Source organism: Ceratotherium simum, chromosome X (genome assembly GCF_057802395.1).
Source record: "Ceratotherium simum simum isolate JZ-2026a chromosome X, ASM5780239v1, whole genome shotgun sequence".
NCBI classification, from domain to species: Eukaryota; Metazoa; Chordata; class Mammalia; order Perissodactyla; family Rhinocerotidae; genus Ceratotherium; species Ceratotherium simum.
This window is the reverse complement of record NC_141940.1, coordinates 40752770-40770907: the sequence shown is the minus strand read 5'-3', so window position 1 is coordinate 40770907 and position 18138 is coordinate 40752770. Positions and strand designations below refer to the sequence as shown.

At 36.6% G+C, this 18138-nt stretch overlaps 1 protein-coding gene across 1 annotated transcript in view; it reads left to right on the top strand.

Moving 5' to 3' along the window:
* Nucleotides 1-5944: 5944 nt before the first annotated feature.
* The window catches only part of RNF128 (ring finger protein 128), a 79179-nt gene continuing 66985 nt past the window's right edge, over nucleotides 5945-18138 (top strand). Inside the window, exon 1 of the mRNA XM_004440446.3 lies at nucleotides 5945-6350. Coding sequence (XP_004440503.1) covers nucleotides 5945-6350 — 406 coding nt within the window. The remainder of the gene's footprint in view (nucleotides 6351-18138) is intronic.

Below are 18138 nucleotides of genomic sequence, written 5' to 3'. Positions count from 1 at the left end.
CAGTAATCAACTATTTTTCATAAAGAAACTTTAGGAAAAAAGGTTTAAAATTAATAAGTAAAACAAGATTTGGGGATTATCTGAAGATTTCAATTATTTGAGATTATATTTGAGTTTGTTTCAAGTCTCCAAAATAGAAACATTAGATATAAACTTATCTCTTGATCCAGATCATACTACCCACTATCCCTCATTCTTACATTGTTATATTGATACCACTTTTGGACCTAAGTTTTGCTTTCCTTTATACTAAAGAAATAAACAGTAGATTTTGAAAAAATAGATGCAACGCTAGTCACAGCTCTCTCCCTAAATCCCTGTGGAACTTTAAGGAAATCCATTTAAACTGCTTGGCCTTAGTTCCCTTATTTGTAAAATTTGCAAAATAATGGTCCCATCCAGTTCTATGATTCTTTTGGTCTATTAATATAGTTATTAGAACACTGAAAATGTCTTTGTGTTATTTTCATGTGTTTCATGAAAATGTGGTTTTCTGTAAAGAACATTTTTAAGTTATAATTAGACCATTATCAATTATAGCAGCTCATTGTAACAAAAAAAAACATTGAAATCTTTTAATCCCAGTTATTTTTACTGCTAGTGTTCTTCCTAATTTATTGCCTGTTCAGTCTATATATATATTTTTTCAAAACAGAAATCTGAAATATTTTAGCTTTTGTTTAATAATATGTTCATTTGCATTGAAAATCAAGCAACACTTTTTAAAGAGCTCAAGTACCTCAGATGCTATTCTGAGATTATTGCATGTGACTCCTAGTAGCTTAAGATCTAGAAGTTGCCCCTAACAAGGTTTTAATATCTATTTTGTAAATGAGGAACTTAAACAAAAAAAAAAAGACTAAATGATTTAATATAAAATTGTCAAGGTAATTAAATTGTAAGGTGAGGCTTATAACTCCAAAGTCTGTTTCTTTAAACACTAATTTGAGCACCAAGTAAAATGTTAGAATAATAATAAAATTTCAGTTAGTGTATCAAGTCACTATGAGATAAACTTCTCTAAATCTTGGGGCTCATAAAATAATGAGCTAAATTATTGCAGCATATATCCAAAGATTTGAATGCCCACTCTGTGGCAGCACTGGGTTAACACTAGGAACGCAATACAATACAAGCAAAAACAGACATGGCCCCTACTTTCGTAGAGTTTACAGTGTTGTGAAGGAGAAAGATGTTCAAGTAATTGTACAAATAAGTGAGATAAATGCCACAAAGGAAAGATAAGTGATTTATATTAGAGCCTTTTAACAAAGGAAGCCGGTGGGGGGGACTGGGAAAGTTTTTCCTGAGGAAGTGAACTTGAGGTGCAAAGGCCTCGCAGTACAAAGTGTGTTTGAGAACTTGAATGAGACCTGATATGGCTGTAGTGCAGAAAGTGGGATACAAGATGAGACAAGCAAATAGACAAGAGCTCTTGCAGAATATGCAGAGCCTTATAGGCCATGGTAAAAAATTTTAGTTTGTATCTTCCAAGCACTGGGAAGCCATTAAATGGTTTGTGGCCAGTATACACCATGATTTGATTCATGTTTTAGAATGGTCACTGTCTCCTGGAAGGAGAATGGATTATAAGGAGGTTGTCAGAGGTTGCTAGTCGTATCCTAATACCTATTCTCCTCTTCTATAGTAATGGAGCTCTCAATTTTTAGCTGGGCACATAGCTACCTAAAATAACGAATACTTTTCCCTGCTTCCTTTGTAGCTAAATATGGCCTTGTGACTAAGTTCAGACCAATGGGAAGTGAGCATAAGTGATATGTATAATTTCTGAACCATTCCCTTAAAGGTTACAAGGGAAAGCTCTTTCCCATTTTCCCCCTTCCTGTTGGCTAAAATGTGAGCATGACTGTGAGACATCTTAGAATATGCAGAGAAGAGCAACACTCTGGGGATGTCAACATGACCCGCTAGTAGGAGCATAGGTCCTTGATATTGTGGAGCTGCCATACCAGCTTTTGTACTGCTTACCTGTTTTGGCAGTTACATGAGAGAAAAATAAACTATCTTGTTTATGCCACCATTATTTTGGATCTCTGACCAGCAGTCAAACCTGTATCCTACTAATGCAGGAGGCAAAAGTGAAAGCAAGGGGACCAGCTAGATGACAAATGAGGATATAGTCGATATAAATTTTGGAGATAACGTTAAAATACAGATTCAGACATCTTTCCTAATTCTAATGGTCCACTTCTTAACAAATTCCCACTGAAAGAAAAAGATTCTAACACTCAAAAAATTCTTCCCCCTAAAATCACAAAAGCAATACCTTAGTAACCAAGTAAAATGTAGATGACTTTCAGGTATCTTTGCTGTCATATGGTCCTAAGCATTTTTGACCTTGGATATCAAGTGATTTTGTAATAGCAGATCTCAGTTATATCTTTTATTTGGCTTGGGCTAATATTAAAATTAATTTTTGTTCCTTTTGAACATACACCAAATTAGGGTCACCCAGCCCAGAATTGAAAGCTTGCTATGAATAATCGAGGATTACCTGTATTCTATCAGAAAACACAGCCCCGTGCTTGCTCATCTTTAAATGGTGGGTTTGCCATAGCTGTTGTTCAGTCATATGGAAAATTTTAAAATGTTCCTTGCCTAAGAGATGAGTAATTCCCTTCTCTATGCCTTTATTAATATTAATTATGTACCTTTGCTAAGGTACTTAATATTTATTAAGGTATTTAATATTAAGGTACAAGTAATAGAAAATCCAGTAGTATTAAATGTTTGAAACAGTGCTAATAGCAGTGGTTCTCAAACTTGGCTTCATATTGGTATCATCTGGGGAGTTTTAAAAATTACTATGCCTAGATGTCACCCCCAAAGTTTCTGATTGGGCTATAGCCTGGGCATCAAGATAGTTAACAACTCCCCAGGTGATTCTAATGTGCAGACAAGTTTGAAAACCACTAGTATACAGTACTGTTTCAAGCTCTTGTTAGTTTTATTAGGGCTCAAACTTTCCCCAATACTTTGAACTTACCTCTTATTTAGGTGCTACGGTTTCATCTACTCTTAATGCAGCTTCATCATGAATTGTGCTGATAGAAAGGAAAAATTAAAAATTGAGAGTTTCTAAACAACTTTCATGTTCATAGAGTTCTAGCATGTCAAATCTGGAAAAGACCTGATAGAAATTCTAATCCAACCTCTTTTATTGAGTAAATTACAAAAAGTCCCAGAGAGGTTTTTATTTTCCTGAGGATTTAAAATTAGTTATTACAGAGTCAGTACTTGTGCGAACTTTTGGTTTGTAAGATATTTCAAAAATGTTCGCAGCACCACCTAAAGTACAAATAAACATCAAACCTTTATAGATTGGAAGTTGAAGCACAATGAGATTGAAATAAAATGACAGAAGCTAATCTGTCAAAACTAGAACTAGATCCTATACTGTGCATCACATACAAGTTGTATGATCTAAAGTTCTTAAATTGTAAAGTGCATAAGAATTACCTGGGGAGCTTATTTAAACTGTGAATTCTTAGATATTTCCCTCAGATTCTGATTTAGGATGACTGGGGGTGGGACCCAGGAATCTTCCTAAACTTCCTAGTGAGTCTAATGTAGGTGTTCCACAGACAAAACTTTAAAAACATTGAATAAGCACTAGACCACTCACCCTCCAGCAAATTACCTTCAGAATTAACAGGAAAATTGCATTGATGGGTATTTATTGTTTCAGGACTGATTTTACTCAACTGTAAATTTTTAAAAGCAATCCAAAATTGTCTTTGTAAGTTATGACTCTCTCTGAAAGCCATAAAAGGAAACAAACATAAAAGCACTTACATATAAGGTATATAATGTTGGTTATCATATAGAGTCATGCACTTCAACCTCCAGAGCAATTTAAAATAGTTTAGTAAAGTTCTCTTTAATACACCAGCACTGCCACATAGTGTTATGGGAAAGTTGTCATTTTTAAGGTGTGTAATGATTTAATTTGTGCAGCAAATATAATGTGAAGATTTGAATCTAGTATGTTAAGATTATTTAACAAAATTTGACTTCTAATGAATTTATCTAACTTTTCACGAATTTGTTTTTAAACTATTCCATGAGAAGTTTTTTTTAGAAGCAATTTAATAACTGGTAGAAAAGGTCAAATCAAATTTCTATGGCTTTACTAATTACTTGCATGTCGAATGCTGATGTTGAATTTATTGCAGATGTCTATTAGCAATCAGCAAACTAATGGTTATGACGATAATAACACTTCTGTTTTCAGTTTGATAGTTTTCTTTGTCTAGTGAGTACAGGCTTTATTATGAGTTTTAACATCAAAATCGTAGTGCTAATAGCAAAATAATAAACTATTTGCGTTTACTCTTAAATAGACTAATACAACAAGACCTTTAAACTTTTCAGTTCAATTCCATGAATAATTACTAATTGATTACTATGTGTAAGTTGCTATTAATACCAGGTACTGTTGGGGAGGGGACACGCAGATGAGTAATCAGCAGCTATAATATGATAGAAAGGTTTATATTTGTATTGTGCATCTGTTGGGATTTATTCATCAGGTTCTACTGCAGATTCCCTGAACTCCTCTCCTCTGCTGAGTGGTGTTAACTGTTGGTTCCCACCTGCAGGGTCCACTCCAATGCTAATATCTCAGATGCCTAAGAATAGACAAGAAGTAGGGGAAGAAATAGCTTCATTAATCATTTCCTTCAACACTGTCTCCTATTTTCCTATTTTCTGTTGTCCTGTCCCCTCGACTCTAGTAGTCTTCTGATTTCAGACTACTTTCCTCGGACTTTGGACTACCATTGTGCCTCCTCCCTTTTGACCTGGTGCCTTTCTGCTTCTCTGACAGCCTGATGCCTGTTTGTCTAGTTTGCTGACTCTTGGCCCAATCAGACTCCTGATATCTCTGTTTGTCTTCATTGCCTGTTCATCTCCTCTTTCACCAGCACTTGGCACACACTGCAATCTCCTTATCCCAGCAACTTTCCCAGACCAGTGGACCCCATAACAATATGTGTGCTGCTAGTGTCCAGCGTACTCCTGATTAAAAACAGAGCTTATAATAAAGGAAGCAATGGAATAAATAAATCTGTCTATACATTTGAAAGAACTAGAATTAACAATTCTAAATGTTAACAATTATACCTTAAAAAGTCTTTTGTTAGAGTATAACACACAGGACATAAAAATTAATGGAATGCAGCAACTCATAGGTGTCAGTCAATCAAATATTTGAGTGCCTACCATGGGCAAGGCACTGTACTTGAAAGGAAAGGATCTCTAGCCACTGAAATATGTTTTCTTTTCAATGAATAAACAAAGTGGCAGAAGATATTCCCTGGGGAGCCTGTTAATAAAAATTCCACAAAGAAATAAGAGAAAAAAGGGCTGTAAAATCAATTCTACTAATGCCATAACAATTAAAATTATGGATCTTAACTTACTCCTGGCTGAACTGGTTGATAGCATATTTCAGCAGGGCTTGGAAAACCAGTTTGGTGTTTTAGATATTCTGAGAGAGGTGACTTTCAGCTTTGTCACGTGGGGTTCCCCAGAGTCCAGTTCCTCATTCCAATCCATTCCATGTTTATGAAAGTGCATTAGCTGGAACAGTAAGAAGAAAAAATGTCAGCACAGGAAGTCATCCAATCCTGATAGGTTGACAAGTAGAATAAAGTTGATGGTGTTATTTACTGCTAAGGTAGTCCTGATTAAGTATACACATGTGTACAGCTGGAGGAGGGGCGGACAAAAGGGAATGTAGATAACTGAAGTGAAATAGAGCTGACGTATTCAGAGCTTACGTTGCTAGAGGTGAGATCAGTTACCTACTTGCAACTGAAATTTCAAACTTCTGCTTAGCAGGGACCTGAGTGGACAAATGGTGACTGATAGTTGGAAATATCAGGAGACATCTTAAATTTTACGCTCAAATGAACGAGCAATGAACCAGGAGAGTAAGTCCAGTTGTTTTCGGCTGTTTGTAATTTTTACCTTTTTATTTAAAATCACAGTGTCTTTTTCAATGAATGCCTATGTGACTGTAACTTATTACAATGAAACCAACAATTACACTACAATAGAGACCTGTGAATGTGGTGTTTATGGATTAGCCTCACCAGTGGCTAATGCTATGGGAGTGGTGGGCATCCCTAAGAACAATAACTACCAAGCTTGTGACTACAACACTGAGTTTACTAATACTAAGAAGCCCTGGATCGCGCTGATAGAAAGAGGTAATTGTACATTTTCAGAAAAAATTGAAACAGCGGGCAGAAGAAATGCTGATGCTGTTGTGATTTACAACGGTCTGGAGGCTGGAAACCAGACGATACAGATGGCAAATTTCGGTAAGTAATAATTCCCAAAGAGGGTTAATGTCTTTGTTTATCTTAAAATGGTATTTCCATCTATAATTACTCTAGGATCTGGAAATGAGGTTGTAAAAACAATTTTACTTTAAATTTTCTTGGCCGGCACTACTTGGAATTACTTTATTATTAATATTTGTAATTAATTTGTTCCAAGGACAAAATCAATTCATGAAGTGGTCCCTACACAATTTTCTTAGCTGTATTAGTGTTCTCAGTGTCTATTATGTAATTTCTTTTTAATAGAATGTGCCTTTACCTCTAAACATTAAAAAAAATAAATACTTTAATTTTATTGTTAATCTGTACTTTTCAGTTTCATTTATTTTCTCATGCAAAAAAGGCTGTATGTATTGGAGTATGTGATAGCTGCAAAACTGATTCATTACTATGATTAAACAATAGCATATTGTAAGTGTGCAAAATGTTTACAGAAATGAGAATTCAACTATCTGCTATGTGCATGTGAAATTTGGATCTGTTTGTGGGATTAATACATATAAAACTACTCTGTAAGAAACATTATACATTGAAAAGTGTATGGCAGAAATGGGATAACACTGTAATTCACATCAAAAGTAAAGATTTCCCTTAGAAATGTTTACTTATGTCTTCTTAAGTAAATATAATCATCTAATTTATTAACTCTGTAAAGAAATTTACTTCTGAGAATTACTGTTTTATTTTATTTATTTTTTTAAAAATTCCACTTTCCAAATAAATGGTTTTTAAACCAGTAAAGAGGTAGACTTCTGACCCAAGTTTTCTGTATTTTTGGCCCCAGATTTGGCCAAAGGAAAAAAATGGTAATAATCTCAAACATGGTAAGAGATGACAGAACATAATATCAAGATAATTGGTGTTATCACTGCCAAAGTTGGCCTCTGAGAAAATTATTGTAAATTATGTTAAACAGATTTCAGAATTATAAAAGAGAGAAAATTAAATTTGTGTTAAGAATAGTAGAGTGATTGGAATATTCTAGGCTGTATACCTGCAATATGGCCATTTAGTACTATTGCCTGAAAAACAAGCTGCTTTTTTCTCTGAGTATTGAAAAACCAGATCAGATGGTCTTTCAGCTCTACAAAATTATTGTAAATGTACAAAACTTTACTTGCTACCTTTTGTAACATATCCTGGACATTGCCAGAACTCAGGCAGTCACATTTTTTCTTTTGAAGTTAAGAGCACTTCATAAGCATTCCCTACATGTTCCTATATTTTTACAAATGGCTTATTTTTGTAGAAATAAAATTAAGCAGCTTTCTGATGAAAAATAGAAATTAGACCTGTTCTAAGGAAACTACTTCTTTTATGTTTCAACTTAAGAGATTCTAAGTACTCTAGGTTTCCTTTTACATGGACAATCACATTCTGCCCATTCACTCTCCTGCTATTTTTAAAGTATAAATAATATCATATAAATAGTAGTCCTGTTTTCAAAACTTGCTTTGAGACATGCAGTAGGGGCCAATATCTAGTGGAATGTAGGTACCCAGCCACTGAATTTAAAAGATTCGCTGAAGGTCACTTACAGTAAATCTCACCAAAAGGCATGCACAGAGTCATTTGAATACAGGTCCGTGAGCAGAGTTTAAAAAACAAGGCAGTTACATTTATCATTCAATATATACTTCCAATGTAATCAAGCATATGTGATCAAAAATTTTTTTTAAAACTACGACATTGCCTCTGTTTTAAAATAAACACATTAAAAAAATAGCGTAATGATGTAATTGTAATAGTTAACATTTATTACCATTTACTATATGTCAGGCACTGTTCTGGGGCCTTTATTTTATTTAATGAATATTGATCTTTAACATTGAATGATCTAAACTGCAAAGAATTAAAATTTTAAATTTGATGTTTTGTGGTTGTAAGAACTGTCAACTGGTGTGTCATTGGAGTTCTTCCTTCCCAGAAATTTCCCTTATATAGAAACTATTATACGATGCAGTTGGCAAACATAGGGAAGCAAGTGTGGATAAGAAAACTCTCTGATTGGCTTCTAGATCATTACAGAGTGAGTCATTATTTTATAACATAAGCCAACATTTTGTTTGTTTTTGCTGTCTTTTCATTAGTGTTTTGTTTTGTTTAGGCACAGAGAGTAGGGCAACAACTCCTTCTCCTCCTACAAGAGCTCATAGCTTCAAAGTGAAATAAGTCAGAGGGAGAAGGTCAAATACCGTATGATTTCCTTCAGTAAGTAGTAGATAATAACAACAATAAACAAACACATAGGGACAGAGATTGGATTGGTGGTTACCAGAGGGGAAGGGGGGAGGGAGGAGGGTGAAAGGGATAATTGGGTACATGTGTGTGGTGATGGGTTGTAATTAGTATTTTGGTGGTGAACATGATGTAATCTATGCAGAAATAGAGGTACAATGATGTACACCTGAAATTTTTACAATGTTATAAACCAATGTTACTGCAATAAACAAAAAATTTAAAAAAAAAAAAAAAAAAAGAGCTCATAGCTTCACCTTCCATCACCTCATCTTTTATCACCCCTAAAAACCACCTTTTCAGAAAACCACACTCTAGCCCCCTCGGGTCTGCGGCACCCTTTCATTCTTCCTTGGTCTCCCCTCGCTCTTCATTCCCTCAGTCCCATTTTTCCATGCTAGGCCTTAGTAGCCTTTCCACAATGTTGTGCCTATTTACTTCTTACTGATGCCAATGCCCTCCAACCAAAGACCACTAGGAACAGACCTGTAGTTGAAAAAGTTGGGTTTATTACTTGTTGCAGCAAAGGGAAAATGCACACTATGGCAAACTATGGGATGTCTCAATAAAAGGATGTTAGAAAAGACTTATAGGATTTGAGCTTGCTTTAGATGATTTGGGGGAGGATTTAAGGAAGCAGGCCATTGACCAGCCATCCCAGTTTGCCTGATACTGAGAGATTTCCTGGAACATGGAACTTTTCAGTGCTAAAACCAGGAAAATCCTGGGAAAACCAAGCTGAGTTAGTCACTATAGCTGGCTTTATTCTGGATTTGGGTGCTGTCAGGAAGTGCGGGTAATTCTGTGCTTGGATTTCTAAATAAATCTTATTTGTAAGTGGGGAAGACTAACCTGAGGCTAAAGCTGTAATTGGTAAAGAAGCAACAGTCACTCATGCTAGCCAGGATGGACGATATTTGGTCTTTTTGTGGCTTGGAACACTGTTCATATTTTCACTGTGTTCAGACATGATTATGAAGTGGTCTTGTTTTTGTCTTGATTCATCATGGTCACAGAATGACCTTCTCTAATGTTGATGTTCTGTGAGACTGCTAATGTTCAATGAGAAAACACTTAAGGCCTGATTGATAGTAACAGGCCAGGTCCCAGATGTCAGGGGCTGCTTATCTCTTTCTCATTGACAATACACTATGCCCATGCCCTTACTGTTGTGTGAATACATTCTCTCCCCCCACTTTACATTTCTGTGCCGCCCCATCCCATATAGGCTGCCTTCAAGGTCTCCAACAAGCCTAAGAGATGCTTCTGCACCCCTTGCCTCTCATGGCTTCATGATGTGGGTACAGAATGTCCTTACTCCTAGGCCCAGTCTATTTACAGCCTCCCATACTAGCAGGATTCTTTTTCTGAAGGGGACAACTTCAGTCTGAGAAGAGCTCCCACTGAGGAGGAATAGTGTATAGCCTAGTACTTGCAGGTAAACTTTAATTCAAAGTTTCCCAATTTGCAATGTGTTTTGACTTGTCATTTTGATAGGGTTGGAAATAGAAGGATATGCTTATGGTATCCTTAAATAATTATGTAACTTCTTAACAACATTTTCCAAATGCTTCAGAGACATCCATCCAGTTCTGTCCCAGATGTGCAAGAAAAGCCAGGACTCCGTAGTTATTAAAACAGAAAATTCAGAACATAAGTACTTGCTTGCTGAGCAAACAGATTTTGAAAGTTAAATAAGGGGCCGGCCCCGTGGCTTAGCAGTTAAGTGTGCACGCTCTGCTACTGGCGGCCCGGGTTCGGATCCCAGGCGCGCACCAAGGCACTGCTTCTCCGGCCATGCTGAGGCCGCATCCCACATACAGCAACTAGAAGGATGTGCAACTATGACATACAACTCTCTACTTGGGCTTTGGGGAGAAAAAAAGGGAAAAAAATGAGGAGGATTGGCGATAGATGTTAGCTCAGGGCCAGTCTTCCTCAGCCAAAAGAGGAGGATTGGCATGGATGTTAGCTCAGGGCTGATCTTCCTCGCAAAAAAAAAGAAAAGAAAAGAAAAGAAAGTTAAATATGCTATTAATAGGTAAATTGCCTTAAGAAATGCTTAGACTTCAATGTAGTTTATTTCAGCAAAGTCAATAATTCGGGAGGGATAAAATGGTTCTTGCCTTTTTATCATTTCAACTGCGTCCCATGAAATGGATTACAGGATGAGGCTTGCAGCATTTCAGCATCCCCAAAACTCACCAATTCCAGACCAATTAAGCGCATGGAAAGAAAGGGTTTAATCAGAGCAGCAAACTCACATGTTTTAGTTAAATGTTTTTCTAGAAATGAGAGGGGAAATAAAAGCATAATATATAATAAATGAAGTGAGAAGATAAAAACTTCAATAAGGCTTAGATTCAGAGATATACATAGAGAAGAACTTAATTCAAGAAAACTAATCAGTTCCACTTCAAATGATCTCAAATTTGCCTAGTTGTATCCATCTCAAAGACTTCATCCTTAGACCTCTGCAATAACTTCCTAACTATCTCCCTGCTTCTCTCGTCCCCTTCCAAGCCCACTCCCCACATAGAAGCCAAAGTGGCTTTTTAGAAAAGATAAACCATACTCTGTGTAAAATCATTCAGTAGCTTCCTATGGTACTTAGAGTAAATTCAAACTCCTTTCCATGTCCTTACCCAGCTGTGAATCACCTGGCTCCTGCCTACCACTCTGACCTCATCTTGTCTCACCTCCCCATCCTCCACTCACTGAGCTCTAGCCACACTAGGTTCCTTTCAGTGCCTCAGTTCCACTAAACTCTTCCCTGCCCTTGAGCCTGAAAGTACTTGATACCTCCCTCTTCCTCACTCCCACATCTCATTAAACAGAAAGTCCTGTTGATTTATCTCCAAGCATTTCTTAAATCCATCCATTTTCCCACCTCTGCTGCTTCCATACAAGCCATACAAGCCCAGGCCAATATCATCCTACCTGGACCACTGCAATAGCCTCCCAATGGGCCTCCCTGCTAGTTTTGCCCCTTTAGAGAGTCTTGTCTTCCACATAGCAGAGGTATCTTTGTATGCTGTATCTTTGACTTCCTTACAAAATTATAAATTCTTAGGCTGTTGTGTATGTATGTGCCTGTATGGCAGTGTCGGGGGTGGGTTGGTGGCAGACGGAGATGGAGACGCACTTGCAAACTTTGTGAGAGTATGAGAGAGAGATACTGAAATCCGGTTGTTGTAAGCCAGGTTATATTAAGGCTTGTGATTTTTGTAGAGTTTCATGAATTCCAAGCATAGCCGAGGTATTTTCCAGACCTAACATGTTATATATTTGTTGGTACCTCTCATAATCATACCAGTTTTTAAAATAACTATGTCATCCTTTATTTAACTTGCAATACAATGTGACTGTCAAATATTTTGCTTATAAACCTGTCTTTTTTGCCTATGTTTTTCTATTTTATATCTGTCTCTACATTTATTATTTACCATTCACTATGGCACTCCATCTTGTTTTAATAAACAATTTTCTATTTTTGGTGAGGAAGATCAGCCCTGAGCTAACATCCGATGCCAATCCTCCTCTTTTTGCTGAGGAAGATTAGCCCTGGGCTAACATTCGTGCCCATCTTCCTCTACTTTATATGGGACACCGCCACAGCATGGCTTGACAAGCGGTGCGTTGGTGCACACCTGAGATCTGAACCTGTGAACCCGGGCTGCCGAAGTGGAGCGTGCACTTAAACACTACACCAGCGGGCCAGCCCATAAACAATTTTTTTAAATTTGTCAAGATGCTTTTAAATTTTGTTTGTGTCTTACAACTTGACACTCAAGTTGAAGTTATATGTACAAGCAACAAAAATGTTTTCAATTGTTTTATCCAGGGCACCAATAAAATTATATCCAAAAAAAAAGAAAAAACAAACTGTTCCTTTAACCTATTGTTTCTGTAAATCATTTTATTAGTTCTTCTAAGCTGACAGTAAACTACTAGATTTCTCCTTTGGGTCATATTCTACAATAGTGAATATATCTGTATCTATATCTATATCAATATACACATACATATATATTTATATTCTAGCTTACCACTACTGGAGCCCTAGACAATGGAATAAGACCACTGGAAAGAATGAAGAGGTACAATTAATATAAAAGATGAGGCAAAACTTTGTGGAGAAAATGACCGTTTATCTTGAAAATTCAAGAGAATCAATGGACCAACTATAAAAATTAGTAAGAGTTCAAAATGTGGTCAGATGCAAGATCAACATCAATAATGATGCAAGATCAATATCAATAGCTTCTTTAGGTATCAGCAATAACTATGTTCATTGAAGTATTGTCTGTAAAAGAGCAGAGTTGAAAACAACTCAAATGTTCATTAATAGGGGAGTGGTTAAATAAATTATGTGTGTGTACACACTATGAAATATCATGCAGTAGTTAAAAGAATGAATTAGATTTTAATGTAAATTTATTAACATAGAAATATCTCCAATTCCTACTGTTGAGCAACAAAAGCAAGCTATAGAATAACTTCATTAATGCTAAAAATAAAACACAAGTTTACCATGTATTTTCTATAGGTATATATATGTGAAAATTAATAGAAAAGTTTGAAAGGTTACCTAGTGAGTGAATAGTGATAGTTGTCTCTTGGGAGAGGACTGAGATTGAGGGTGGTAAGTCAAGGGAGACGCTATATATTTAGTGATTTTGTTTTTTAAAGTAGAAAGTTTTACTTGTATAGGTAAAAATAAAAACAATTTTAAAATGCAATAGTTTGCTGAATTCATCTAATCAACTTCATTTAAACTTATTCATCTTTCAATGTATAAAAGGAAAAAGTATTACTTGTATAGGTAAAAATAAAAAAAAAATTTAAATGCAATAATTTCCTGAATTCACTTAATCAACTTCATTTAAACTTATTCATCTTTTCATATATAAGAAGAAATTGCTTTCTAGTTTCTTAAACTTTACTCATTCAACAACTAGTGAAGACCATGCACTATACTTAGTACAATGAATGCAATGGCAAGCATGACAAACATGGACTCTGCCCTCCTGGAACTTACAGTCAAGTGGGAGAGACAGACAATAAGCAAATAAAATAATTACACTTTATAAAAGATTTAAACATAAAGGAGCGGCAGGTTTTGATGGGAAATAATGTGGTCAAGGGAGACCTCTTAGAAGAAGAGACATTTAAACTAGGATTTGGAGGACCTGTTATGTGTGATAGTGATGGTGGTGATGGGGAGAAAAGCAAACAAAAAGGGTCTCATACAGAAAAAGCTTCATGTGTTGGAGAAAATACATGAAGGTCAGAGTGTTTAAGCATTATGAGGGAGAAGGAGGGTGGCACTGTTAGGTTGGAAAGGTAGGCAGAGGCCAGATCATGCAAGTCCTTTTAGGCATGGGAAAGTTTAGATTTTATTTGAAGAACAATGGAACGTCACTGGGGGTCTTTGAGAAGAGAAGTGATGTGATCTGACCATGTAGGAACGAGGAGACCCCTTATAGCCCTGAAATATGTTGGGTGCAGAAGGATGAGCTGCCTCTACTGAAAGTAAATGAAGGAGAAGTGGTGTCCTCAGGGGTAAGATGGGTCAGGGACCATAAGGAAATGTCATAAGCCTTAGTATAACCCTCAGTGAAAAGGAAATGAGAGAATTTTACCAGTTAAACATGTGTCATGTAACCAGAGATCTAGAAGATAGTGGAAACTTTTGGGAGGGGAGCAATGAAAGAAGAAAGTAATGAGCAGCATGGAGAGGGAAGCACAGAAGTGAATATTAACCAAATTAGCTTCTATTGGGGCAATAACTAAAGATGACATGAATGTGAGACCAGGGGGCATTAGTGTAAGGGTTTCACACTAAATTCCGGAATAAAGTTGCCTCACACAAGTATAGGACTTGATTTATCAGTATAGAAGTCTGGCAGTGTATGCAAAACATAAGAGAATTATTCAGAAGAGGGCAGGCATTCTTGAAGATGCTGAGAAGAGCAGAGCTGAATAGGACAGAGATGAAAATATGAAAGAATTTAGATCAGAAGGGTCCTAAGCTGTGACTGTAGATTACAAGGGTGAAGGAGGGGCATGTTAATGTTTGGACAGGGAAGGGGAGTACAGTGGAAGGTAATAGGTGCTGAATGACCTGAATGTAAAACTAACCAGCCCTAAAGTTCCAAATGGACCTACGTTAAAGTCTTAAATCAGGTGCAAGTTACATCTTGAGTTGATTGTTACCTAGGTATCTGGAGGATGTTGCAAAAAATATGAAATCATTATAAAGAATGAGAACATGACAAAATTATTTTGGGCCATTTTAATAAATCAAATGTTCTGGGAAATGATCTGTTTGTTATGACTAATGCTAATTACCTATCTCTGCATGAAGAGATTAGGATTTTAGTAAAAACTGGCAGAAACGTAGTCAAGGCCTTAGGATGTCAAAATTGCGATCATTAAATGCCTGGAAGCCCTGCATTCCAGAATTGAATTAAATCCAATCTACATTTACTTGTGTATATTTTTAGCTTTTAAATAAAAATGTAAGTTGAGTTCTTTTCCTCAAAGCAGTCAATTCAGTGGAAGAGGAGAAGGAGTGTAGAATCAGTGAAATAAGATGTTTGACATTATTTTAGCTCTAAAAATATCTACATGGACTAAATAACCATTTGTCAAAATAATTTTTCCACTGATTATTTTTATTAGCCTCATACCGGATATAACCAGTGTCTAAATGCTCAGTAACTTATGTATAGTAAGATTAGCTGCAGTGGTTAATTCTGAGAAATTTAGTACCATTCCAACCATACAGGCAAATGCTCTTAGAAAATTATCCTTGTCAAAAAGCCAGGATGTGCAAAAAGGCCACATTTACCGAAGGTACTTTGTGGAGAATTCTTGGAACAGAACTCAGATGGAGAGAGGAGTAAGTTGCATTTTGGCTAAAGGAAGATGTGTAGTTTCTCTGACCATTTCACAAAGAACGCATTTTCTCTTCCCTGAAAACTGCAGCCCTTTGGCTCAACAAGGAAAGTTTAAAGAAGGCCTAAAGAGAAATACTAGGGCTCTAACCTGATGTATATTACCACATGATACCTCACCCACCTGGGAAACAACAGGTGAGGTTAAACTCTAGGGTATAAAGCCCTGGAGTGTATTCGTTCTTGTTTACATATCCGTACCCTGGGCCAAAGGAAGCTCTTTAAGGAGAGAAAGCTCTAGCTGACAACTGGTTTTCTAACATGGAAGTAAAAGAAGACATAAAAATGTGTGGGTTTTTTTTTTTTCTTCTAAAAAGTAAGGGTTTACTTATTCATTAAACAAATATTTACTAAGGGCCAACTATTTGTCTTGTCTTCCCAAGTTTTACATTTCATATTTCTCTCTCTGAGCCTTCAAGCATACAACACGGTTTCTATGAGAAACAGTGGAATATAGTAATGATTCAGGGCATTGGCTTTGTAGGCAGACAGACCTGGATTTGAATCCCAGATCTACTGTTTGTTTTCTAGCTGTGTGATCTTGAAGAAGTTATTTAACCTCTCTGAATTTCAGTCTTCTCATCTTAGTCATCTCATCTGCAAAATGGGAATACTAGTAGTAGTACTTTATAGGGTGGTTATAAAGATTAAATGAGATAACACATGTACAGGAAGCACTTAGCATGGTGCATATTCTACCACAGACACTCAAAAAAATGGTAGTAAGATGAAGCTTATGAAGTCATCCCCCTTCTTGGTTCATTCTCCCTCTTCGATTATCCATGCCTCTTTCTCACTTTAAAATCTTGGGCAAAATTGATCTTATTAGAAGCCTTTCTTGACTAACAGTTTACCCCATTCTCTCCTTTACTTGGCAACTATTCAACACTATGTACATAGTTTAGGTCATGTTAATTTGATTTTTGCCTATTTTTATACATTCTTATGTATTCATTTGTGTCTTTCCTTGATTCCTAGTTATCATAGACTAATAGATCCGTAGACTAAACATAGAAGAATATAAATCTTCCATATACTTCAGGAATTCCTTCAACTAAATCCCTGTCTGGTGGCTATCCGTTTACTGCTTGAGCACTTTGGTGACAGAGAACTCATCATCTCACAAGGCAGTTCAGTTCACTGCTGAACAGCTTAAGTTTTTAGAAAGTTATTTTTCAAACCATACCGAAAGGTGCCTCCCTCTAACTTTCACACATTGTTCCTCATTATGCACTTTTGAACCATATAGGACATTAGACCGTTCACTACATGCAGGTGTCTTCTATTTACTTTATATCATCCATTCAATTCTTAATCAGTGGTATTGACTTTTTGGCTTTTTTAATTATGGTAGAATTTGAATTTCAATGCTTCTTACCACTATTTTTTTTTTCTGTTGATGGGGAGGGGGCATTCCTTTTGCTTTTTGAGAATGACTTTACTTTTTGTGTCTTGGAGAAGGATTTGGGAGCCAGTCACCTGTGTGATGTGATTTGTTGGGTCTCAGGAATCCCCCTGCCCAACAATATCCTCCTCTGTATGATATATTGTCTGAAATTTCATCCATCATTAAAGCAGTATTCCTTTGGGTTTTAAAAGCTATAGGGTCTGTGGGCCAGCCCCATGGCTTAGTGGTTAAGTGCGCGCGCTCCACTGCTGGCAGCCCAGGTTCGGATCCCAGGCGCGCATCGATGTACTGCTTCTGCTGCCATGCTGAGGCCGCGTCCCACATACAGCAACTAGAAGTATGTGCAGCTATGACATGCAGCTATCTACTGGGGCTTTGGGGGAAAAAATAAATAAATAAAATTATTAACAACAAAAAAAAAAGCTATAGGGTCTTTGAGTCCCTGTTTAAAGGGCATGTGGTCCTGGGAAAGGTAACATCTTAACCTTAACAACTGATGCCATAGCAGGGATTAATTCGTTGATAGTGACTTGAGTGCAAAATAGCAGATAGGGTGAGGTATGACCTGGAAGCAGTACTAGACTGCTGGAGACCCACAGACCTTGTTTCATTCATTTCAGTATACATAGCACTTAGCACAGTAGTCACTGACTACTAACACTAGGCCCTCATTGCTGAATGAATGAATGAATGAATGAGAATGAAAAGACAAGTATATGCTCTCCCAAATAAATATTACCTACTTCACAATTCTAAAGCCAATGGAGTGTGGTAACACCAGAAAAGTTGGAGTTCCTCAGCTTAATGACAGCTTTGCTGGCTATTAACAGAGTGTTCTTTTTATCTCTATTGCCTCTCCCTGAAGCTATTGGGTGCCTTACCTTCAGCTGGCAGTAGGAAATTACTTCTTTGTTAGGCTGCTTCTATATAAAGCTCTGGCAATAGGAACTGCCTAGATTACCACCAGTGATTCACACACCTACACAGAGTGCTTACACCCACACTCGGTCATGGAGTGAAGGAACCAGATTCTAGTTCAGGTCTTGTTTCACTGAACAATATTGTGAAATATATATTACTCTTTCACTTATTTATATAAGCTATTGTAGATGTAGCAATCTGCATCCTACTATGTGAATTTGGGTAGAGTATAATAAAA